At 54.1% G+C, this 26,635-nt stretch overlaps 1 protein-coding gene across 7 annotated transcripts in view; it reads right to left on the reverse strand.

Moving 5' to 3' along the window:
* The window catches only part of hdac5 (histone deacetylase 5), a 61,323-nt gene extending 35,538 nt beyond the window's left edge, over nucleotides 1–25,785 (reverse strand). For 3 of the 7 annotated variants that reach the window (XM_084676684.1, XM_084676685.1, XM_084676683.1), the window contains exon 1: nucleotides 9,148–9,505. In XM_084676684.1, the coding sequence (XP_084532810.1) occupies nucleotides 9,148–9,301 (154 nt within the window). In that variant the 5' untranslated portion in view covers nucleotides 9,302–9,505. Of the gene's footprint in view, nucleotides 1–9,147; nucleotides 9,506–17,021; nucleotides 17,274–25,469 lie in introns of those variants that run through there. The other 4 variants (XM_084676689.1, XM_084676688.1, XM_084676686.1 and 1 more) reach the window with 3 other exon arrangements.
* Between the last annotated feature and the right edge of the window lie 850 nt (nucleotides 25,786–26,635).

Below are 26,635 nucleotides of genomic sequence, written 5' to 3' on the forward strand. Positions count from 1 at the left end.
TGCCCCTCTCTCTCTCTCTGCCTCTCTCTCTCTATCTCTCTCTCTCTCTCTCTCTCTGCCTCTCTCTCTCTCTCTCTCTCTCTCTCTCTCTCTCTCTCTCTGCCTCTCTCTCTCTGCCTCTCTCTCTCTATCTCTCTCTCTCTCTCTCTGTCCCCCCATTTCTCTTTCTTTCTTTGTCTCTGTCTCCCTCTTCCACCAGAGATTCGGCTCTTGCACGGCGACGGAACACAGACTCTGCCTGTGAAAAAAGGGGATATAAATACCCCAAGATTAATAATGCACTAGGGGGAGAGGGGGGGAGGGGGAGTGCACACCGCGCTCAAAAAAAACCCCCTGCGCGCTTCTATTTCTGGGTGTTTCCACATGTTTGGGTCCCGGGGGGGGGGGGGGGGCTCCTGGTCCGTGTCCGGCTCTCCTCCCTGCGGGCTTCTCCTCCTCTCGTCCTGGGCTTTAGCCGCCGCCAATCCAGACCCGTCCGTCCGCCCCCCTCCGTCTGCCTCCTCGAGCCATCCGTCACCACCCCACGGTCAGGGGATGGTCACGAATGGACGGGCTCCGACGAGGGCGGGACCGGCCAGCCGAGCCGTCGCGCGGCTCCAGCAGGGACTTCCCCGAGTCCAAACAGACGGTGGACGCCGGAGCCATCGATCTGAGGCCGCTTCCATGAGCAGCCCGGCCAAGGTGCTTCAGGAGATCCTTCTGGAGGGATGACTAGCGGAGAAAGGGGCGGGGAGTCTGGGAGGAGTCCAGTGTCTGGGGAGGATTTGGCGGAGGCAGGAAGAGCTTACGGACGTTGTGGTCTTTACAGGGTCTGTCTGGTGGACGTCGAGAAGACGTGGTGATACTACAGTGTGTGTGTGTGTGTGTGTGTGCTTGGCAGGCTTCCAGCAAAGTAGCACCTAGTGAGTTGGGAGGCCTTGGGCGGCTGAAGGACATCCCACACACACACACACACACACACACTCCTTGGTGAACAGCGTTGTTGCGTTAGGTCTGACACACAGCCCACACAGTGTCGGGCTGCCCAAAGAAAACTCAACCGTGAAGAAGTGGACGGGTCTGACTGGAAAATGTCTCCCACTGTGACGTCACACGCGACGCACTTCCAATCAATAGACACCAGCCGTCACAAAATGGCCACCTATTCCACACACACACACACACACACACACACACTCCCAGCCCACTGAAGCTCTCAGTGAGAGAGAGAGCGGCCTGGGTTTGGTCTCTGTTGAACAACAGCCATCTATTAGTTGACTTTTACAGCTCTCCTCCTCCTCCCTCCTCCTCTCCAAGGCTGTTTTGCACAGAGCGCGGCTTACGTCACGCTTATTTTCTTTAGCAACGCTACACCAGCTAGGATTTGGAGAGACGGGCGAGAAGGGGGGATGGGGGGGCGGGGAGAGAGAGAGAGTGAGTGAGTGAGAGAGGAGAGAAGGAAAGAAGGACAGGGAGAGAGAGAGGAGAGAGAGAATGTGTGTGAGAGAGAGAGAGAGAGAGAGAGAGAGAGAGAGAGAGAGAGAGAGAGAGAGAGAGAGAGAGAGAGAGGAAAGAGGAGAGAAAGAGAGAAGGAGAGAGAGAGAGGGAGGGAGGGGGAAGAAAGAGAGAGAAAGAGAGGGGAAAAGCATGAATATCACTTTCCAGAAATAGCACAAAGCAATGTGCGTTAGGCTGCCCTGTCAGATCGACTCTGTCCTCTACTGGTTAGCTGAACACAGAGGGAGGGAGGGAGGGAGGGAGGGAGGGAGGGAGGGAGGGAGGGAGGGAGGGAGGGAGGGAGGGAGGGAGGGAGGGAGGGAGGGAGGGAGGGAGGGAGGGAGGGAGGGAGGGAGGGAGGGAGAATAAGAGTATGAGACAAGAAGATATAAATACAGAGAGACAAAGATGCTCTGTTTCTATGAAAATAATTCAAATGAGATTTTCAAAAAGGGGTCAAAGACAAAAGGAGGGGGCAGAGAGACAAAGAGAGAAAAGGTGAGAGAGAGAGAGAGAGAGAGAGAGAGAGACAGCAAAAGAGAGAGAGAGGGAGAGAAAGAGAGAGAAAGAGAGAGAGCGAAAAAGAAAGAGAGAGAGGGAGAGTGAGCAAAAGAGAGAGAGAGCGAGAGAGAGCGAGAGAGAGCGAGAGAGAGCGAGAGAGAGAGAGAGAGAGAGAGAGAGAGCGAGAGAGAGAGAGAGCGAGAGAGAGCGAGAGAGAGCGAGAGAGAGCGAGAGAGAGCGAGAGAGAGCGAGAGAGAGAGAGAGAGAGAGAGAGAGAGGGTTCAGGAATGAGAGCACAGAGGAAGATGCTCATTTCCCTCCTATGGAGCAGTGTTGTGGGGCGGTCGACTGCTAGGGGCTGCAGAGCTGTGACGCTACTAAGAGTCGGCTTTGTAAATAGCCTGGGTGGTTTTTAGAGGCCAGGAACCTCCAGAGTCCTGGCCAACCTCAAACAGCCTCTAGGAGCCTCCAGTAGCCTCTAGTATCCTCGAACTGTCCCCAACTGCCCCCAGCAGCCTCTAACAGCCTCTAGTAGCCTCTACCAGCCTCCGACAGCCTCTAGGAGCCTCTAGCAAGGCTCCATGGGCTCAGCAGTGGGAAAACCGCCCCAGCAACCCTTTCTCCATCGGTCGTCTGAGACGTGAACTGCATCTGGCGTCTGGGCCCATGATGTAGCTGCAGCCTCCCATGCGCCCCAGAACTCTGTTTCCCAGAACCCTCAGCTCGTCTCCCGACAGCCGATCTGTCCTTGTGTGCGTAACGGCCCGTCACCAGGAAGTGAAGAGGGCTAGCGGTGCAGGGAACGATCTCCACATGGGGAGTCCCTTGAGGAACCCCGAGGAACACTCTGAGGAACCCTGAGGAACACTCTGAGGAACACTGTGAGGAACACTGTGAGGAACACTGTGAGGAACACTGTGAGGAACCCTGTGAGGAACACTGTGAGGAACACTGTGAGGAACACTGTGAGGAACACTCTGAGGAACCCTGAGGAACCCTGTGAGGAACACTGTGAGGAACACTCTGAGGAACCCTGAGGAACACTGTGAGGAACACTGTGAGGAACACTCTGAGGAACCCTGAGGAACACTGTGAGGAACACTGTGAGGAACACTGTGAGGAACACTGTGAGGAACACTCTGAGGAATCCTGAGGAACCCTGAGGAACACTCTGAGGAACCCTGAGGAGGACCACAGCCACACGCTCAGCTGAAACACTGCCACCTCATACCAGAAAGAAGTCGCTCGTTTCTCCTAACGCGTGCTCTTCAAAAGCAACAGGTTGATTTAATCACGGGTCGTAGATTAGATCAGACTTTATTCATCCCTCATGAAGGGAAATTCAGATGTCACAGCAGCCCCAATTCAACTGCACTTCCAAACCATCGATATAAAAAGAAATAATAATACAAAATAATACACAGGAGTATACACAGTATCAACCAGACTCCATGTTAAGAATCCATACCGATGCCACTTTGAGCAAAAGGGTTTTAGTTCAAGGCGCGGAATAGTCCTTTTGCACACCGCTCGATGCGTTTTGAAAGGTCGGACAGTAACAGCTCCCAGTCACGGTCACACTTTATCTTTCCCGAGCTAATATTTAGGCAGCTGAACGCTCCGGCGCTAGCCCCCAAACACAGCATCATTCAGACGCAGGAATCCTCCCCAACGCTACCGTCACACGCCCCGTCCCTGGGGACAGAACCCGAGACCCCCGGCTTCGGAACGGGGGGAAGGGGGGGGGAGGGGGGAGAGATATCCCCTTCTGAAGACGAGGAGGAAGCGGAAAAAAAAGTCCAAACCCCAAAAGCGTGAACGTGCAGCGTCAACACTGGGACGATGAAATGTCATGGCCGAGGGACTGACCAGAGAGGCTGCCTCTGTTTACACGCGCTATAAATGTTCCGACCATTGACGTCAAACGCTCGCATGGGAGGAATGTTGTTTTGTGGGTAAACGTCGATGTGTGGTGCCGAATTCATTTGCGAGCAGCGGAGCCGAGGCGGGAGGTTGAATATAGCCCCGTTGAAATAGGCCCACCCCCACCATGCCCAAATGAACTCCAAAAAACCAACACAGGCATTCGGCAGTGACGCACGTGATTATTTGCTCGTAATGCGAAGGTCTCTTTGAGGGAGTGCAGCTGTGCCAGGGGGGGAGAGACACAGCAACCTTCAGAGCGCGGAGAGGAGCAGAGCTCGGGTCCCTCTCCGGAGGGGGGCTGGGCGGAGAGGGCGCGCCGAGACCTTTCGAAGGGGAACCCAGAAATACCACTGGCTACTCGGGCGAGTCGCGGGGGGCTCGCGTTGTGGCTTCGAAGGACGCGCTAGCAGGCGCTCTGCGATGGGACCCCGCCGTTGCCGGGCTACGACGAGGACCCCCCCCCCCCCCCCCCCCCACTCACACAACTGTATTTGCCCGGGGGTATAAATAGCAGAGCTGTGATGTAGACTCTGCTCTGGGGCTCATTTAGCAGCCCCTGACCCCCTAACCCTAACCCCTGGACCTCAGTGACACTCAGCCACAACACTGGGGCCAGCCGCCAGCTCTGGTGACATGTTCCTACTCGTACACACGGTCGCTCGGACGCACACACGCACACACACTCGCATGCATACCCGCAGAACAGACACACAAGACACTCATAAACACACACACTCACACACGCTCGCATACACACACACACACGACAGTCATATACACAAATACACTCAAACACACACTCGCATACCCCCCACACACACACACACCTACACACATGCATACAGCGTCCGATACTGCGTACGATAACAGCGTCTGCTAAATGACTAAATGCATACAAACACACACACACACACACACACACAGATATACATGCATCCACAATATGCACCCAGTTCAACAAAGCTGCCCAAAGAGGGTGTATGTGCTCTTAACGTGTGCATGGTGTTCATTTCTTCTTTTGATTCTAGTTCCAGGCCCCTTTCACTGAGCCTGCCCATAGTAAACAGTAACACACACTAACAGACTGGGGCCAACACTTATACAGGCCTATTCTCTGTTGGATTTCTAATTTTACCCGTTGCCCTTTAAACCAGCTACTGTAGCAGAAGCCTGACCTTGGGAGACATGGCAGGGGGTACACAACTCCACATGGACCTCTTCTTTCCCAGAGGGTGTGTGTGTGTCTGAGGGTGTGTGTGTCCCCGAGAGTGTGTGCGCGTGCGTGTCCCTTGTGCGTGGGCGCGTGCCGTTTTAGCTCAAAGACAGTTTCGGCACAAATGCTTGAATCAATATTCACAGAGCAGACCCAGAACCTGGGCCTGGGGGAGTTCCCTGCCCTGCTGAGGGGCCTGGGGGGCAGGCTGGGCTGCTGGGGAACCTGGGGGGCAGGCTGGGGAACCTGGGTCTGGGGAAATGAAGGGTCTGTCTGGAGGCTCTGAGTCAGACAGTATGTAGGCCAGCGGCGAGCAGCCCATTGGCCCGCCTGACAAGTCCACAGGAACTCCTCGGCAGAAGTGTCACCAAAGTTGAAATGCTAGCCACATCTGAGGTATAACCTGGGCTGTAGGAGATACGGCCCTCACACACACACACACCTCCTGAGAACGAGCAACGATCCTCCACACAACGTCAACATGAACTTTACCATCCTCACATGACCGCTTCAGGTGTACGATTACCCGGTCTCTAAATAACCCCCTGGCCCCTGGCACCACTGTCCTCTAATAGCCAGCTTCCTCTCCTAATAGCAGGGCAGGAGGAGCCAGCGAGGCAGCCTGCACGCCGGCACTATCATCCTGGCCGTGGAGACAAGCGAAGGAGGCAGCGCAGAGCGACAGCCAGGCACCCCTGGCTTTGACACATAGCCGTGATGGCGTAGCGAGTCGGGAGAGGGAAAAAAGCGGTCTAAGGCCACACACACACACACACAAACACACGTACACATACACAAGCGTACACACGTCCACACGAGTGTGGGTACGCTACACACGCGCGCACACACACACTCATTCCAGACATGGAGCTAGTAAACAGGCGTTACATGCCAGAGTGCTCATTATAGCCCGGGAACGTTGGAGGGGGGAGAGGTGCGGGAGGGAGGGGGGTCTCGCAACTATGGGTTGCGGGGAGGGGGGGGATCCGGGGGGGGGGGGGGGGGTCAAGGCTATATTTAAATCGGTCTTAATTTAGCAGCCTCCGGGAGGAAAACAAACTTAGTTAGTGCTCATATAACACCCTGAATGTTCCCTTTCACCTCGACGTAACTGCCGGGGCCAAAGGTGCTCCGCTCCTGGGAGGAGCAGACTCTCTCGCTAACCCTAACCCACTCTGGGCGGCCCAGCCCCTACACTGAATATAGCTTCCCTGTCTGCCAGCGCCCCCGCCCCGGTGCACCGTCATCGCAGGCATGGCCGGGGGGCACCCGGGGTCGACTCTCCCCTTGGGCCGGCTCGTACCGATGCCGTCGATGACCCCGGAAATGAGACCCGAGGCCCGCTCAACCTTCCACAGTCTTGAGCAGGGGCACATGTCGACAGGGGCACGGGTCTCCGACGGAGGCGGCCCCAAGACGGCGGCCCCCCGGGGAGGGCCAGGGAGGGGAAGGGGCGGCCGCGCCGCGGAGCGCACGTGTCACGTGTTTCCGGAGAGACGACACCGAGGGAACCGCGGCCGATCGGGTCTCCGACCTCGGTCTGGGTGACGGAGTCGATGATGACCTTCTCTCACCCCCCTACCCACCCCCACCCCCACGACCATCACCCTCGACGATTGCTGACGTCACGGCAGCATCGTCCCGAGGGGCGGACCTAATCGATGTTCGACCTCGTCACCGGAGGGGGGTGGCCGTGGGACCTGCCCACAAGCGGGTCGGTGGGGGGAGGGAGGGTGATGATCTGCAGCAACATGTCATGTGCCACTGGACCATTTCATCCCGTTATCTCCGATCGAGGCGCTGCGGAGCCTCGCGCTGCAGAGCGAGAAATCGGATCTGCCGGGCGCGTCGCCGTTTCATCCCAATCCCAGTCATGTTTGAGACCGATGGGACGCCCAACGCCCCCGCCTCCCTCCCCCGCCCCGCCCCGCCCCCCCATCCCGTCCCAATCCATACAGCTCTTTACCTTACATCCCCTCGCTCGAACGGCGCGTCTGTCGCCATGGATTCAGCATCAGCCGATATGTGTGCGCGTGCGGCGCGCTGCGACTTATGTGACTCGCTTGGCGTCGCGATGGTCGATAAGTGCACACAGGCATCAGCAGACCCGCGGTCCTTCCTGCTCCGCCCCTTCCTGTTCCCGTCAATCAAACCCGAGTCGGACAGCCAGAGCACACCTGGGAGAGGGGACCGTTTCTTCCAAAGAACCGCGAAGAAAAAAACATTGAGGTCGGACAAAAATACCGAGACGATAGGTTCCTTCCCCCCCGGTAAACCTCAGAGCTGCTCAGGGAGACTCCGTCTGTTGACCGCCGGGCCGGTCCGACCAAACACCCTCGAGGAGCCTCTTGGTTTCCGCCCGATAACCAGTTTAGCCGGCTTAGCCTTCGGCGTGAACAAACACGGGCGACGAAGGCAGATGTCAGCACACCTGTAATGGCCCCGTGTTAAAAGGTACAGAGAGGTCCGTCGCACGCCCCCGCTTACGTTCGCCAGGGGCCCGGACCCGATGCCTTCCGCAGGGGGTTTCGGACCGTGGCGTCTTACGCCGGGGGTTTGGCCCGGGAAAAGGATCGCGGCGGCGTCCGACGTTGACGCACCATCCCACGGAGCGCGGGCGATCGTCCCTCGACACCTCGACATGGTTCCAACGTTGTAGCGGGAGCTTGTGAAGTTTGAACGTCACGTCTGGCGAGACGGGCTTGAACTGAGGGGAACGGCGGGCCTGTCGTTCAAAGCCTGCTCGGAAAGGATGACAGGAAAGCGGGATTTCTAGAAGCGGGATCGCCCGCCGATGACTCTGAAACAGAGCCTGGCTGAAAGCAAACAGGTTCTGCTACAAGGGGTCAGATGGCTGAGCGGTTAGGTAGTCGGGCTATCAATCAAAAGGTTGTTGGTTCGATTCCCGGCCGTGAAAAACTACGTTGTGTCCTTGGGCAAGGCACTTCACCCTACTTGCCTCGGGGGGAATGTCCCTGTACTTACTGTAAGTCGCTCTGGATAAGAGCGTCTGCTGACTAAATGTAAAATGTGCTGTGACCCCGCACAGCCTGTGAGCTGCACTGCAGAGGAAGGAAACAACGTATTTGAACAGGTGTCAGGTAAACATGGGGAGGAACATACTGTAAGCAGGGGGAGGAGAGAGAGGGAGAGAGGGAGAGGGGGAGAGAGAGAGAGAGGACCGAGAACCATCTACATGCTGCTCTCTTCTAGGGAGGGGGGGTTGTGTGTGCGTGTGTGTGTGTGTGTGCGTGTGTGTGTGTGGTGATGATAAGCCCAGGTGAGCAGTAGATTGACTTGTGTGTTTATACACACACAAACACTAAGTGGAATAAGCCTTCCCGAACCCAATGACGTTCAAGGCTGCATTAAGCTGTGGTCACTGATCGTCCTGTCGGATTAGATTTAGAATACAGATATTCTAAAGCGCTTCAAGAGGTTTCACCATTTTCCTGAAACTCTAATGACCAAAGTACAGTTACGCATCAAGCCCCCTGGGTCACACAAAACTTCCAGAGTGTCACTGTCGAAACAGACAAAGCACATTCCAGCGACAGCAACATGACACAAGACCTGTCAACAAACGTAGCAAAACGACATGAGCCAGGTTACACAAGCATTAAAAGGTGCATCGGGATTCCAAGTCAAATTTCAACATCATCGACCAATACCTAGGCTTGGCTGATTGGATACAAGCCGAACAGAACAGAAAGTCAATAAAGACCGATTCTTCCGCCATAACAATTTTCCATTTCTCACTCCTTTTCAAAAAAAGAAAACCCCCAGACCCTACAGAGAACGCCTCGGCGCATCCCAGCAGCCTTCATGTCCCCCCCTCCAGTCCCGCCCAGCCTGATCCATCTCCCCCCCCTCCCGAGAGACACTGCTCTGGGCACGGCGGCACTGGACGTCTGGGTCTGCGCATGCAGAAGCGGAGCTCCCCGCTCGAACACCTACCTCTCCCTCCCTCCCTCCCACACCTCCACCCTGCCCCCCGCCTGCCCCTCCTCCCCTCCCCCAGCGGTACGTACCGGCGTCGGGCACGGCGGAGCCCCTGCCCTGGGCCAGCAGCTCCAGGGGCCGCTCTCTGCCCGAGAGCCCCGTGTCGGAGGAGAAACAGGATTCGGTCTCGTAGATGGTCTGCAACATCGCGGACAAGCCCGGCACGGTGGGCTGCAAGAGCATGCCCGGACCAGGGAGTCGTCGTCCGTCTCGACCCCCCCCAGGCGACGTAGAGACACTCGGCCGACGCAGACCTCGTCGCGCCGCGGGCGGGAAACGACGACGACGACAACAACAAAAACGCCCGCGAGAGAAGTTCACAGACGAGCGGGGCTAAAACGTGAAGCCTTTTCCAAGTGACAGAGAAGGGTTGAGGAGATGGGGGGGTGGGTGGGTGGGTGGGGGGAGGTTGGAGCAAAGCAGAGAAGTCTCGCTCAGTGCTTCAAAGGCGACTCCAGAAGTTCTCCTCCGACGAGACGTAAATAGATGAAGGAGGACGCCCCCCGAGGTTCCATGGTTCTAAAATTAGAACGGAACACTGGGGACTGTAGAAGAGCTTGTAAAAAAAGAAAAAGAAAAAAAAAAGGAAAAAAAATAAAATAATACCCTGCAATGTCTCCAGGAGAACAAGGACGAGTATTCCTCCCCGAAACCGGAGAACCTGATCCACAGAGCTGGCCAGACCGCGGAGAAATCTCCCAGGGCACGCGGGAGGAGGGTAAACATCCACACGGACGCGCTCTCCGCCCGCCCTCCCTTCCTCCCTCTCGGCACGGCAGGAGGACAAGCCGAGCCGCCGGGGGAAAGAGAAAAACGACGGCTTGGAAGAACAAGCGGTCAACGTGGGATCCTCGTCTGACTCTTCACGTCCACAAGTCTTCAGCCGACTGTGTGTGTGTGTGTGTGTGGGGGGGGGGGGTGTGGGTGTGTGTGCTTGCGCGCGCGTGTCGGAGCTGACACAGTGAACACAGACTGCTCCGTGTCTGGTCGTCACTGCGTTGGCGAGAAGCTCAGAGTGCTGAGAGAGAGATCAGCGCATGGTGAGAGGAGGAGTGAGAGAGAGAGGGAGGGAGGGAGGGAGAGAGAGGGAGGGAGAGAGAGAGAGAGAGAGAGAGAGAGAGAGAGGGGGAGAGGGAGGGAGGGAGAGAGAGGGAGGGGTAAGGAGTGAGCGAGCGAGCGAGCGAGCGAGCGAGCGAGGGAGGGAGGGAGGGAGGGAGGGAGGGAGGGAGGGAGGGAGGGAGGGAGGGAGCTGAAAGTAGATCACTAGGAGCTTGTAGAGATAGTACAGGCTGGCTAGTGGGGAGGTTTGTGTTGTCGACTGACAGTGTTGAATGTCAGTATCCTTCTCCTCCTCCTCTTCCTCCTCTTCTTACCGCGGCAGCTCTGCGTTCCTGTTCCTCCTCTCTCCCCTCCTCCCTGCCAGCTTTTCCTTCTCCCCGAGACGGGAGTAAGCCGGCACGAGCCCCGTCGGAAGTCTCCTCTCCGGCGGAACCGACGGCACGCGCGGAAAAGGGAGGGCTGAGGGGTCCCTTTCCCCCCGCAAAGTTTGTGTTTTTGTTTGTTTACCCAGGTAACTTCCACACCCCCTCTACCGCTGTGCCAAGGGGGGGGGGAGTGCAGCGGGAGACGAGGACGGAGGAGAGTTTACAAACAGACTGGAGCCTCCGCCACCGTCGCTGCTGCTGCTGCGAGATCTGGGCTGCTGGAAATAGCGGGCGAGAGGCAGGGGAGGGGCGGGGCCGGGGCTATATATAGAGACGGTGGCTGAGAGCGAGCACACTGCGAGGAGAAAGAGGGAAGGGGGGGGGGGGGGGTGGAGGGGGGAGGGGTGGCTTGTTAATGCAAATAGCACCGAGCCTATCGAGCGAGGTTCTCTGTTGCCTGGAGGGACGAGGAGGGGGAAAGGGGGGAGGGGGGAAAGGGGGGTGGGGGGGAGGAGGAGGAGGAGGAGAAGAAGGGGGGGGGGGGGCAGCTGAAGAGGAAGGATAGGGCCCAGCCACCCCAGGAACCTGGCTGTGAATGGGGCCGTGAGACGGACGCGGACCGGCTAACGCAGTCAAGACGCATCAGCCGCCACGCGCACACTCCTGTCTGGCGTGCTCGAGCCGCCCTGCTTGGGGCCGGTGCCAAAACACACGCAGACACGGCACCAACCCCCCCGCAGCTTATCCCCGGAGCGACGGGGCAGAATACTAATCGGGGCATTTTACTCGTCAATCGTGGCCGGTCGCGTTAAAGCAGCCAAAGCTGGGTTCGAAACCGGCCCGGGCCTTTTACCGCATGTCATCCACTCTCTGTCCCCACATTTCCTGTCAGAAGTAAATAATAAAGGCGGAAACGCCACCAAACATTTCTCAAAAAGCGTCCAACTCTGATCCCAAGGCACACAGGGGCCACACGGAGGGCCACGGTTGTCTAGCGGAAGCTACTGGAAGCTAGCCTGTCGCAGCTAGCTCGTCGCAGCTAGCTCGTCGCAGCTAGCTCGTCGCAGCTAGCTCGTCGCAGTATCCGCACCTTCAGCTGTGACTGCTGACGGATCCAAGCGGACGCGAGTCGACGACTTTCGGAAAACGCAATCTCGATCTTGGAGCACTTCGCGAATTCGATGGAAGACGGCGGGCGTGTGTGTGCGTGTGTGTGTGAGGGAGAGAGAGGGAGTTATGACACATCCTCCGGGTCTATTCCCTTGGAATGCGTGTCATTTGGACGACAGCACGCAAGTCCGTCAGGCAGCATCAACACCACCAAGGGCAGAGAGGCGGACACATAAACACCTGGGGAAGCGCGCACACACACACACACACATCCCCCTCACACACACACCGGACGGACTGTTTACCACCCAGCTGCTCAGCTGCTGAACACAGCATGCCCACACACGGGCCAACACACACACACACACACACACACTAGGAATCCCTAGTGGGCCATTCCAAGGCCCAGCCAGGGGCTAATACCAGCCTCAAACCTCTCCGATGACCCAGTCAGTCACCATGGTCACAGTGCCATTTCAAACTCCGTGGTTACTATGAGGGGCTCTTGGATGACAACCCATGGCAGATCAAAGACATGGGCTATGTCGAGCCCCGATTGGTGGCCTCCACTTGGGTTGGAGAGGCTGATTGGCCCCCGGGGCGGAGACTCGACCCAGAGAGGGAACCTACTCTGTCTGCCACTAAGCCTGACAGAATGTAGGAGTCCAATAAAAGAGAGAGAGAGAGAGAGAGAGAGGGAAAGAGAGAGAGTGTAAGAGAGAGAGAGGGTGAGAGAGAGAGAAAGTGGAAAAATAAATAGTGAGAGGGAGAGAGAAAAAAAGAGCTAAAGAGAGAGAAAGAGAGAACACGAGAGAACAAGAGAGAGTGAGAAAGCGCGAGAGCGAGAGCGAGAGCGAGAGAGAAAGTGACCGTTAAAGAACAGTTGGTGTCTGGCGTATTGACAGGTGCTCAGCGCTCCTCTGATGTCCAGCCAGCGGTCAGCCCCCCCAGTGGATCAGCCCTCTCCCACCTGGAGCTCTCCACCCTCTCACCCCATTGGACGCCCCACCCGCCACTCAAACTCCTCCCGGCCGGGAGCGCCCAATCGGAACAGGGCGACGACTCCGGGGTAAGCCCCGCCTCTCCGACCGCACCTTTGGGATCGATACAACGGAGAACCCCCCCAGTGGAGAAACGCACGAAAGGGCGGTCGCTACGGGCAACAGGAGGAGTGACAGGGAGGGGTCGAGGTATCCAGGCAGAAAGAGTTGTCCAGCCCTCCTCCTTCAAGCCTGCCTCGCCAGTCACCCCCCCCCCCCCCCACCCTCCCCCCCGGCTGTTATTTTTAGGTGGATGTACCTTTCTGGGGTTCTGACGTACGTGGGGACTTATATTTAACCAGGGGGTGGAGGGGGGGCGGCCGGGGGGGCGGCCGGGGGGGCGGCCAAGGGGGAAGGGAGGGAGACCTTGGCTTGTTTTTTTGGGTCTGTTTTTTGGCAGGGGTGGAACTTGCGTCATTCATGTCAAGGACTCGGGCGGCAGATAGCGGTGGGTTGACAGACCGCACACACACACACAGACCCTGACCCCCCCCCCCCACCTGGCAGGAGCTTCGCCCCCGGCTAAGATCAGGTGCACGTGGACCCCCCCCCCTTCCGGAGCGTGGAGGCGTAAACCCAGTGACCCCTCCCCCCAGACACCGCCCCACCGCGTCATCGCTGCCCACGAGCAGAGAGCAGCCACCCTGAACCCTGGGGGCAACCTGACCCGGGAGCTCGGCGCTGTCAAAAAAGGATCCCTGACCCCCGCCAGACCGCAGGGCGGAAGCCCAGGGACGTCTCCTGCGTGGGGCCAGCATCCTCCAGGGTACGGGGTGGCACACAAAGCCCCCCGCGCTGGATCCCACAGGTAAACAGCCCTTTCTAGAACTCTCCTTTGATGACTCACAGCTGTGATGCGCCGAAAGGTTGACTTTTCACCACGACGGTGCACGCCGCTGGCGTGCAAGGGAGCGCGCGCACACACATACACACACACACACTCCCACACACAGAGACAAACAAACAGACGCACGTACACACACACACACAGATAAACACCCCCACACACGCACACAGAGAGAGATAAACACACACACACACACACACAGCAGTGAGAATTCACAGAGATTCAATTTCCTCAAATAGAAGCGCAGGGATGAGTCACCTTCTCATCCAACTGCAGCGCTCCACTCCGGCAGATAACGCTGCAATTCTTTATTTATTTATCCGTCTTAATTCAAAAAATAACGGTCAGGTAGTCGACAGACATGCGCAAGGAGTACACACACGCACACAAAAGGATTTTATTAATTTTTTTCTCCTTCAAACAAACCATTTCTTGAATTAGGGATGGTGGCTCTGTCTGGGATATTCACATCAGGTCGACGGGCTCACAGGCTGCTGTATGTTAGGGCAAATTCTCGCTCTTGATTAAATGTTTGTTCCAATTTGCATCCGACTCAAGCTGAACAGTGCACGACTGAAAATAACCCATCTATTTGTGGAGGAGGAGTTCCAAAAGGCAAGACAAACAGCAATGATGATGATGTGAAGTAAGCCTATTAGGCTAATGAATGCAGGAACAGCAATTTCAAACACCACCGCCGAGCCCTAATTGAAAAGGAATCCTTTTGTACTAGTTTAGTCTGTAATTTCACCTCAACGTGCGTTAATCAGATGTCTGACGACTGCTCCAAAACCCCCAGTCACAGGGAAGTAAAATAGACAAGTAAAAGCGTGGCCTTTTGACGATAACAAACGCGCGCGCTAACACAAAAAGACCCCCTCTGTTTGAACTCATTATACGACGTCGACAGGAAGTCGATGGCAATCGTGTCTCTGCCTAGCGACTGAGGAGGACACACATAGTCAGACAGCCAATCAGAAGGCCAGAAGGGAGTGTCCAGGGGGGTAGGCCTCCGGGCGCCCGTCGTCCAGGTGGCTGAACGGTGAAGGAGTTGGGCTAGTAATCTGAAGGTTGCCAGATCGATTCCCCGCCGTGCCAACTGACGTTGTGTCCTTGGGCAAGGCACTTCACCCTACTTGCCTCGGGGGGGAATGTCCCTGTACTTACTGTCAGTCGCTCTGGATAAGAGTGTCTGCTAAATGACTCCATGTAAATGTCCAGCAGGAATGACGGCAGGCTGGACAGATCTAACGTGTCCACGACTCACTAGCAGGACGGTGGCTTCTCTCTGGTGACCACTGTGACCTTTTCAGTCACTTGCTACAGCTTCAGTGTGCTGAACGGCCTCTAGGATAACAAAGATCCTCATGCTGCAGTGGACCGACTCCTGAATTACTTGTGTGTGTGTGTGTGTGTGTGTGTGCGTGCGTTGCAAGGATTGTGACCGTATGCTGGTAAATACACTTTTCTTTCTACCTACATGTGTGTCTAAGCACACATTGTGTGCGTGAGTGTGTGTGTGTGTGTGTGTGTGAGTGTGTGTGTGCACAGAACGTCCTATGACTGTACTCTGAAAATGCCCATCCCTGCTCACACTGTGTCCTAGCCGTTCCAAACGGTGTTTGTGTGTGTGTGTGTGTGTGTGTGTGTGTGCGAGTGTGATGACCCAGTGTATTCTGGGCCTTACCAAGCCACAACTGATAGAAGCATCACCACCACTTCTTCCTCCCAGCATGCCTCAACAAGCTTGTTTAAGGCCAACCCCTCTGGATCCTGACGGAATATTCGAGACTGGAGTTTGGCTTGTTTGGGGAGCGATGGAGCAGCTGCAGGACAGGGCCTCAGCACCTCCATGGTTAAACAATGTTCGTTTTGTCAGGGGGCAGAACAGCTACACTGTAGTCCTGAGATTTTGGACGTCTCGTTCTGTTCTTGGAGAATCGGTTCCAGATACAATGACAACATTGACGACTGCGACGCCAAAGAATGTGGTCTTTTTATCAGGAGGTGTTATAGAGCACGTAACTATGCCGCAACTGCTTTGGAGTGTGTTTGAGACGTTTGTCTGCTAGCTAGCAGGGTGCAAAATGAACTTTCATTATCCACCGACAAAATGGCTCGTGAATGTTCAAATTTGACCAGCCACTCAATGGATTTGCATCGTTTTTCGGGCTGGTGGCTATAGAAAATCTACTCTCGTATATTTGACCAGCATTTGGCTGGAGGCTGATGCTAATGTTGTGCCCTGCTAGCTGGCCATCTCTCCACACAATCAAACCCCATGGCTCTACTGCTGACCTCACGGCTCAGACTGTAGCGGAGCATTCGAAACACCCAGGACACACACACACACACACACACTGCACGCAACAGGATGACGCACAAGTGTGTGCACGGTACACACACACACCTTTCAAAAAAAGAAAACCATTAGTGAGCTGTTCTAGGGTGAGCTGTCCAATCAACATCAAGATGTGGCCCCTCAAGGCTCTTCTTATGAGTACAGGCAGCAGACAGGGTTGCCACGGCACCCAGTGACATTCAACCACGTCATTAGGAGAAGGGGGGGGGAAGGGGGGAGGTAAAGGTCTGGCTGGCCGTCACCACATCTATTTATAAACACCAAGAAGGGAGGGAGGGAGGGAGGGAGGGAGGGAGGGAGGGAGGGAGGGAGGGAGGGAGGGAGGGAGGGAGGGAGGGAGGGAGGGAGGGAGGGAGGGAGGGAGGGAGGGAGGGAGGGAGGGAGGGAGGGAGGGAGGGAGGGAGGGAGGGAGCAACAGGTTTGCGTGGGAGTCAACGCTGAAGAGGGTGAGCAAGGGCAAGAGAGGGGTTTAAGAGTTTATGGAGAGAATTTTTTTTGAAAGCAGGCGGTGGGAGAGAGAGGTGGAGAGATGAGGAGGTGGAGGAGAGATGGAGAGGTGGAGAGGAAAGGTGGAGAGATGAGGAGGTGGAGGAGAGATGGAGAGGTGGAGAGGTGGAGAGATGAGGAGGTGGAGGAGAGATGGAGAGGAGAGGTGGAGAGATGGAGAAGTGGAGACGTGGAGAAGTGGAGAGGGGAGGTGGAGAGATGGAGGGGTGAAGAGATGGAGAAGTGGAGAGGGGAGGTGGAGTATGTGGAAGCAGAGGTAGACAGGAAGGAGGGCAGGCTAGTCAAACACACATCCGGTTGCATCTCAGTCAGAACCAGGCCAAGTGTTTTGATAAGAACCGAGTTCACAGTCCAACATGAAGCCAACCCCTGACTATACACACACACACACACACATTCATCAACCAGAGTAATAAAACCGCAGAGCCATCTCATTTCCCAGGGTGCATCCTGCTAGAGGAAGGTCATGAGTTGGGACAAATCCACAGACCTTAACCGGGGGTCAAAGCTGACCCCTCCTCCAAGTGAACCCCCTCGGTCCAGGGTCACGGGGGGGTCACGGAGAGAGAGAGAAGGAAAGAGTCAGAGAGAGAGAGAGAGCTGCCAGTCTCACCTGGAGTTGGAGCCGAATTCATCAATGAAGAAGCCAGTGGTGGTGACTAACTGGTGGTCTCGTCCTGACTGCTGTTGCTGACCCTGGTCAGAATGCCTCCAGTAAGAAGCGCGTGGGCGCGTGTGTGTGTGAGCGTGTGTGTGTGAGCGTGTGTGCGTGTGTGGTCAGAGATGGACTGCGAGCTCTAAAGGGGGTCCTCAGCATCAGCCATGGTGATGGAATGCAGGGGGTCGAGGCCTCGGATCAATCCCACTGCAGAAGAGGAGGAGGCAGAGCAGAGGCTAGGAAGGCCCTGTGCTGCCCACAAAGCACCACATCAAGACCTCGCTGCCCTGACAGTTCACTTCCAATGCCTTTATTCTATTTCACCGTCACCTAGTCTGCCAACGACTCGGTAGCGTTCCAGTCCGGATCACTTACTCAGTTCATGCATGCACCCACACCCACACCCACACCCACATGCACCCCCACATGCACCCCCACACACACACACACACACACACACATATAAGCACCTTCCACGCCTGTGGGGACGAACGCCCCACCATGCTAAAAACCCCTCAACAGATGCAGCACGTGAACAGGTCTCTGAAGGCACCGAGATGGTCTGAGTCTCACACCTGTCATACAGCCCTGACTCCAGACTGGCATTTAAGAGCGAGCGGGAGAATCACGAGATTCTGGAACATAAAGAGCCCAGATGCTAGAGTCAGAGACTAAGGTGAGAGAGAAAAAATGCTCTGTGCGGAAAAATGCTCTGTGAGGGGAGGGAGGGAGGGAGGGAGGGAGGGAGGGAGGGAGGGAGGGAGGGAGGGAGGGAGGGAGGGAGGGAGGGAGGGAGGGAGGGAGGGAGGGAGGGAGGGAGGGAGGGAGGGAGGGAGGGAGGGAGGGAGGGAGGGAGGGAGGGAGGGAGGGAGGGAGGGAGGGAGGGAGGCGCTCACAGAACTGTTAATGGAATGAGTCATCCATGCCTGGGTCTGCAGAGAGAAGAGACAGAGCAACACAAGCACACAACCCACACCTCATCTGAGATACAGCAGACAGCTCAACAGCCTCCAGTACCACACTCCCCCCCAACATGACTACAGTACCACACTGCCCCCCAACATGACTACAGTACCCATACTGCCCCCCAACATGACTACAGTACCCATACTGCCCCCCAACATGACTACAGTACCCATACTGCCCCCCAACATGACTACAGTACCACACTGCCCCCCAACATGACTACAGTACCCATACTGCCCCCCAACATGACTACAGTACCACACTGCCCCCCAACATGACTACAGTACCCATACTGCCCCCCAACATGACTACAGTACAACACTGCTCCCCAACATGACTACAGTACCCATACTGCCCCCCAACATGACTACAGTACCACACTGCCCCCCAACATGACTACAGTACCCATACTGCCCCCCAACATGACTACAGTACCCATACTGCCCCCCAACATGACTACAGTACCACACTGCCCCCCAACATGACTACAGTACCCACATTGCCCCCCAACATGACTACAGTACCACACTGCTCCCCAACATGACTACAGTACCCACACTACCCCCCAACATGACTACAGTACCCATACTGCCCCCCAACATGACTACAGTACCACACTGCCCCCCAACATGACTACAGTACCACACTGCCCCCCAACATGACTACAGTACCACACCGCTCCCCAACATGACTACAGTACCCACACTGCCCCCCCAACATGACTACAGTACCCACACTGCCCCCCCAACATGACTACAGTACCACACTGCCCCCCAACATGACTACAGTACCACACTGCCCCCCAACATGACTACAGTACCCATACTGCCCCCCAACATGACTACAGTACCACACTGCCCCCCAACATGACTACAGTACCCATACTGCCCCCCAACATGACTACAGAACCCATACTGCCCCCCAACATGACTACAGTACCACACTGCCCCCCAACATGACTACAGTACCCATACTGCCCCCCAACATGACTACAGTACCCATACTGCCCCCCAACATGACTACAGTACCCATACTGCCCCCCAACATGACTACAGTACCACACTGCCCCCCAACATGACTACAGTACCCATACTGCCCCCCAACATGACTACAGTACCCATACTGCCCCCCAACATGACTACAGTACCACACTGCCCCCCAACATGACTACAGTACCCACACTGCTCCCCAACATGACTACAGTACCCATACTGCCCCCCAACATGAATACATGATACTGCCTCTCAGTATCACCTTAGCAACATTGGTTAGAATAATTGTCTGCAATGTACAATGGAATCATATGGGAGTCAAATTTGTCATGCTAGAATTACATAGATTTTTTTATGTACTTGAACTGATATAATTAACCTCTATTACAAAACACTTAGGTAACAGATTAAATTAATTTCGACGTAGTTATGTCAAGTTAATCACAAGCGCCAAACAATGATCTGCTCTGATTGCTCCAGGCTAAAAGAAGCAGTTTCGAGACACATTGCTAGTGTGTTTTGGATATTCTTAGCAAGAAGTGGTTTGGTTGTCTAGCAGACCTTATCCGCAGTGACATCACCATTACATCTACTACATGGACATACTTTGTCTTTCACACAGCAGAATGAACATGACGCATTGACAATTATGTCTTGTCAAACCTATAAACACATAATAATGACCTGGGGGATTTGAACCAGACACCTTGGTGGTTGAGTCTTTACGTGGTTGTACCTCCTAAACCTTCATCATCAAGGTTCCACTACAGACATTGGGGGTGGACCTGGGAAGTGCCTGGTCTTATTCAGAGACATCCAGCCAGCCAGCTAGCCAGGCAGCCAGCCAGCTAGCCAGCCAGCCAGCCAGCCAGTCAGCTAGCCAGCCAGCCAGTCAGTCAGCTAGCCAGTCAGCTAGCCAGCCAGCCAGCCAGCCAGCCATCCTCTGTTCCCTGAGATCTCCCTCCCTGGGGTCCAGTCCCGTCTCCTGCTCTGAGGACTCTGAGGTGTCTCAGCCTAACTGTGTTGATAAAAGAGCAGATTGTGAGCCAGTCTCTGGTTGGTGGGGCCTTCCTTCCTGTTCCAGACTATTGGAGGGAGTTTCTCCCTGGCTATGTGGCTTCACCTTGTGGCCAGTGGCTGCAACTACAGGGGCACACGCCAGGCGTCAGTGCGCTAACCCCACCAAGCTCTGCGTCCGTCCGGATCTGGCAAGCTGGGATGTCAGCAAACTTACAAGAAAAGCCATCAAAAGCGCGACACAGCACTTTTTTTTCTTTTTTTCTTTTTTTTTCTGCCGCATGCCTTCCGCAATCCCATCCAGCTGGGGAATCAGGGTGTTACCCACCCAGCCGCCCATCCCCCGGCCCCTCCACAGTTTCCTCAGCAAGTCCTGGAAAGAGGTTTGGGAGCGGTGCCCAAACGGCTAATCGCGGCTTAATGCTCTTAAGAGGCGAGGACGGCAGAGGGCAGCCTCGTCGCGGGGGGGCTGCCAGCGACCCGCCACAAGCAGGGCCGGCCTCTCGTCGGCGAGCCTCGTCCATCCCTGAGGCCGGGCTGGCGAGACCCAGCGATGCTAAGTCCAGTAGGGAGGACGAGGCAGGAAGTGGGAAAGGGTGGTTTAGCTAGTTATCCGGGCTAATCGCATTACAGATACTGAAACTGCTCGATCTAAATACTGCTGGGATGGGTTCAAGTCCACGTTCAGGGCTTTTATTGTCAGATGCGCCGAACAACACAGGGTCAGACTGGGCACTGAAGTTGTTTGGACGAGACAACGCAAAGCAACCTGGCATAACATGACTACGTACTCAGAACACAAGTTACACCTATGAAAAGCTAACATATAATATCAGAAACCTATCATACACATATGATGTGTATTATATTAGCCGCTAAAGTGGATGACACCACTTTAGCGGCCCTGTGTGCAAGATGCCCATCTTGGGGGTGTATTTCCCTACTACTGGTCTTAAGGCAAAAAGCCATCAACCTGCTATGACCTCAACCTGCCCAGGACAGCCGATGACAATGAGCCAGAGTGGCCAAATCTGGCACCCTTACACGCCTGCTCATGCTAATTCCTGTGTATGGTCCCTTCTTAAAATCGAATCACCACACGCATATTTGGGCAGGATGAGTGGAGTGGAGCTCCTCAGGCCAGCTGTGGAAGCGGCTGAATTGGAGCAAAGGGCTTTGATTGTGTTGCATCCTGCAGTCTCGCCGTTTCCCGCATTGCCTCCGCTAACTAAGAGAGAGAGCACCTGCCGTGTTTGTCTCTGTCTCAGCTCTCCTCTCCAGGGGGTAGCCCACTGGCTCCAGGGTGCAGTGCCCCTGGCTGAATGGGATGTCTGCTCCAAGATCCCCCAGGGGCTAGAGGCATCTCTCTGGGTCTAGCTGCCGACTAGCTGTCCCTCTCCACACAGGAACCACAGCCATGAACACGGACAAAAAACAGTGGAAGTCATGTCAAGGCATGGGGCGTGTCTTATAGAGTCTCGAGAGAGAGAGAGAGAGAGAGAGAGAGAGAGAGAGAGAGAGAGAGAGAGAGAGAGAGAGAGAGAGAGAGAGAGAGAGAGAGAGAGAGAGAGAGAGAGAGAGAGAGAGAGAGAGAGAGAGAGAGAGAGAGAGAGAGAGAGAGAGAGAGAGAGAGAGAGAGAGAGAGAGAGAGAGAGAGAGAGAGAGAGAGAGAGTATTGCTTTGGCAATACGGTTGTAATGACTGTCATGCTAATAAAGCTGAATTGAGAGAGAGAGAGAGACAGAGAGAGACAGACAGACCTACAGAGACAGAGAGACAGAGAGACAGAGAGACAGAGAGAGACACAGAGACACAGAGAGAGACAGACAGAGAGAGAGAGAGGTGAGAAAGTTAATTGGGCACCTGTTGACCTATTGGGTCAGTGAAAGTATGCAACTTGGCTGACTTATGAATCAGGAAGTAGTAGCAACCTGGGACAATTTGCCAGGCAGACAATGAAGTCCTCCAATCACAGGCGTCCTTTACCATCCCCTAGTAGGGAGGAATTGGATAGGTGTAATCAACACTTCCAAATGAGCGTGAGTTAAGCTGTGAAATGTGACCGCGTACATGCATGCATGTTTTGTGGACCAACCGAGTTAGCAATAGAGCTATGCTAGTCACAGCTAAAAACAATCTGAAAATAGGCTGGGGCTGGTAATAGCCTGGGGCTGGAAATAGGCTTGGGCTGGAAATAGGAATGGGGCTGGGGCTGGGGCTGAGGCTGGGGCTGAGGCTGGGGCTGGGGCTGAGGCTGGGGCTGGGGCTGGGGCTGGGGCTGAGGCTGGGGTAGGAAACTCATATAGTTTGATCATGCAACTACAGAAGTGAGTGCCGCTTGAAAAAAATCAATGTTGTTTATGTTTCAATTGGTCGCTGTCATCTTCAATGACAACTCAGTGATGGAGTATCCATTCAATGCCACACTCCAATGCTGCCCATTTCTGTTTTCTGTCTCTCGGCCTACCTGTTTGTCCTTGCCTGCCTGCCTGCCTGCCTGCCTGCCTGCCTGCCTGCCTGCCTGCCTGCCTGCCTGCCTGCCTGCCTGCCAGCCTGCCTGCCTGCCTGCCTGCCTGCCTGCCTGCCTGCCTGCCTGCCTGCCTGCCTGCCTGCCTGCCTGCCTGCCTGCCTGCCTGCCTGCCTGCCTGCCTGCCTGCCTGCCTGCCTGCCTGCCTGCCTGCCAGCCTTGTCTGTCTGTCTGTCTGTCTATATGCAGAGGTTCAAACAGCAGAGCCTCATAAGGACGATGGTTGGTGCTGTTATAAACAGTACCAAACATGGGGACACAAGTGACACTCACTAAGTCTGCCAAAATGCCTGCTGCGCCTGCACAGTAGCTGTACGCACACACTCCAACACACACTCACCCACACACACACACACACTCACCCACACACACACACACCCCGAGTCTAGGCTGCAGAGAGAGCCTGTGTGGCAGAATCTCAAGGAGAAAGGAGAGACAAACGGCCCACTGCGGTGCTCCTCTCCCGGGGACGGGGCGGCCGTGACTCCCCTTGACGCCTCACCCTGCATGCCAAGCAGCACCTGGCTGGCAGGCAGGCAGGCAGGCAGGCAGGCATTCCACCATGCAGGCTAATCGGATCTCCAAGGTTCGGATATCAAGTCATTGTGTTCTTAGATTCTTGACTTCCTATCCCCCATTCATTGAGATTTCAGGTCAGTCAATGATTAGACAGACAGTTAAAGTTCTTTGGCAGTAAAATTCCAAAAATAACCTGTAAAATTCCTATAAAGTCATAAAGATGTGTTTTTCCCAAGAATAGTGCAGACAACATAGTTTATGTTTAACCTTTGGTTATAGTGCCATAAATAGATGATGTGATGTCACTCAACTGCATTCATGCTTGAGTCTTCCTAGAAAGACATACAAAGGTCACTTAAGTATAATGAAGCTGTCAACACACGACATGAGCCACACAAGCCAGCCCTCCCCTACTCGGCCTCTAAAGACCGACTGACGCCTCGCTGGCTTTCTACAGTGTCCTCTGACCACTGAAGCAAGTGACCAGGAATCTGGCCCGTAAAGTGTTGTCAATCCGCGACCCATCCACCAGCCTCGTTAAAGAGAGATTAGGGAACTCGACCACTAAATCTCCACATCTGTCGCTGGCAGCGTCATTTAAACACAGAGAAGGGACGTCAGGCGTTTTTTTTTTTTCTTCTTTTCGGTTCAACTGAAATAGCCTAGCAGTTCGACGTCCGACCTTAGCAAGCGCGCGCGCTACAGTGAGAGCTTGGGAAGGGTGCAGCCAGTCACAGGTAAAATGGAGAGAAGACTCCAAATAGCCACCTTTGATAACATACAGGGGTCAAGAAGGTCGCCCGCCTCAGTGGCCTGTGTTGTTGGGCACTAAGAGGACAGTGATTGGCCCCTGAGTTGGGAGCTTGACGTTTGACAGAGGACTCAGCCAATCAGAGGCTGGGCCCTCGTCTGTCTCGAGAGCCTGTTGAAGCAACTGACGCAAAACCGGCCTCTCAACCGAACAATCAGCCCGTTTGGGCCTCGCACCGTACGCGAGTGGAAAGCATGGCATTTCTTTTCTTTTTTCTTCTTTTTTTTTCTCCTTCCAATCTACAGATGCAGCTTATCTGACCAGGCTGCTCCTTAATCAGACAGTCACTAATGTAGTTTCAGAGGAGTTAGGCAATATATTTTCTTGACCATCTCCCTTCTCATTGTCTCAGTGTGTAAGCCTGGCTACTGCAGGTCAGGACCGGGTCAGCTGTATGCTAGTCCAGTCTCCCTCCTTAGGCTGATAACTTTGGCCCAAGGCATTCAGCTGCAGTGCAACTCAACAGCACCATCAACATGTCAGCTGTCACCAGCAACACGTGAATGATGTCCCCATTCACCCAACAAAAAAACCCCACAGCACAAAATACCTTTTTTTCTGTATCCAAACAAACCATGTAACCGGAACGGCTGTCTGAATGCAATCTTGTGCATGCACTCTAATCTCAGTCCATAAATGTCTAACCTGGCAAATCAGGCTCTTTTTATGATATCATTATTTCCAAATTGGTCAAACAACTTGCAATGATTTCTACCAAAGTCCATTCAAAACAGAAAATTGCCCCCTGGTAGATACATCAGAGACGAATGTCTATTGGATGAGGAGAATGGAGCCTAGACAGTGCATCGTTGATCATCAAGATTTGATAAAAGTCACAAGAAAAACCTTGGCTTGCCACATAGTCAGACACTGTGGAATACGTTTTAGTAATTACCGGTAGACATGCAACAGGTCATTGGTGTCTTACAGTGTACATGCGTGTAAAGCCATCTCCTTCACATCTGCACAATCACTCATCGTACCAGATATCCACTGGTTTACCGTAAGTCTCTGTACTAAAGACAAACACTAAAATCCAACAATAATAAAGTAGCGAGCTAGCAACCTGAGTGATGGTACATAGCAAGCAGGACTGTAAAATGACAGTATCTAGATATCTAGATTTCCTCATTAAACATTGCTAGCTAACGACAACGTTCCCTCACTTGCAGACGCCTGCTAGCTAGAAATCTGGTTTGAAGCAGTTGTTAAAGGTGTTCCAACGAATACGCCTCAAAACGAGTTTTAGTAAGCTAATAGTGGATACATTAAATATGGCTAGCTAGCTAGCTACTGTAACAGCTACGTCATCTAGCTAAATGTCATCGCTAGTAACGTTACCTGTCAGTTGGCATGGCAACCGAAACCAACATCAAAGAAAGATCAGAGGCAATGACGTTTAGCTTGCTAATGTTATAGCTAGCCTCCAGGCTAGCCAAGCTGCTAGCACTAGCCATCCTACAGTAACTCAACAATATATGAGCTAGCTGCTTCAGTACAGCTGCAACGTTAGCAGGGAGCGAACAATGTGTTAAGTATCATCATTTTGTCCAGCCCATTTTGCTATCTACCTGATAGTCGATCACCTCCTCACGTCTTCGGGAACCGCTCGATAACCGTTGCACCTCTATGCGGTCGTTTCGGTTGTCTTTTTTATGAGAAGATGTCTACATTTTCCTGTCACAACTCTCTCTTTCCTCCATATTCGCAGCTCCTCCACCAACAACAACATTACTGACGTCTCCCCCTGCCACGTGACTCGTCTGTTGCTGCTAAAAATAGATGGTTCACCCACACCAACTCAGAAAAGGGGACAAGATAGCATTTAAAAATGTCTTACACCTCCTTCTGACGGCTACGTACAATCAACCTTGACAGTCGGTGGTGAAGTGAACAAGGTTATGGACGGCCTATCACAGTCTTCCCAAAAATTGTCAAATTCATAGCTTGTCTTGACTCAATGTTGCACTTTCTCCATAACGCTTCATATTATCTATGGATCTATGGCGCCCTCATTCGTTTTCAGTGACAATTATGCTTCTACTTGACTCGTTGAGGTTGTTGGTATGGTACCACGGTGGTAAGAACAGTCAGGTTGTTTAGCCCTATTCTAATTTTCGGTAATAATCGACATTACATGACCGACTTTCCCATGATGCCATTTCAATGAGAAATATTTAATCAACTCTCTTCTGTGATGGTCAGGGTGTGAACACTTTATAAAACAATTAATGCCACACCAGGATAGTACGATTGGTTCCTTTGTAATTACTTAATTAAATCTTGTTAGACCTTAAACGTTTTTTAGTCCATTCTCATGTAATTATTGAATTATTTAAACAGAAGGTGGCATTCAACTTTGTTACAAATGAATGAGATGACCATTCCAAAACCATGTCATCAGACTAACACAGCGACAAATATCGTTTTTGTCCTGTCAACCACGCAACAATCCCAAACTATACTTTTATTGAAAACAGAAAACTGGTTTCCACCGTGACCCCTCTGAACAGCTCATTCTTCTCTCTTAGCCTACTCTCACCATCGAATCCGTCCTCCCCATTCTGTCTCTCTCTCCTTCCTTACCATATTCTTTCCAGACAGTTCTTCTTCCGAGTTACCTTTTGTCTAACCACTATTGACAGCCCTGTGAGCCCCCCTGCAGAGGTGGGCAGAGGGACGTCATACCAACAAAGTGATGATGGCTCCCCCTGTCACTCTCTACAGCCCATTCATG

This window comes from Hypomesus nipponensis, chromosome 17, assembly GCF_054491055.1.
Source record: "Hypomesus nipponensis isolate SF chromosome 17, ASM5449105v1, whole genome shotgun sequence".
Lineage (NCBI taxonomy): Eukaryota > Metazoa > Chordata > Actinopteri > Osmeriformes > Osmeridae > Hypomesus > Hypomesus nipponensis.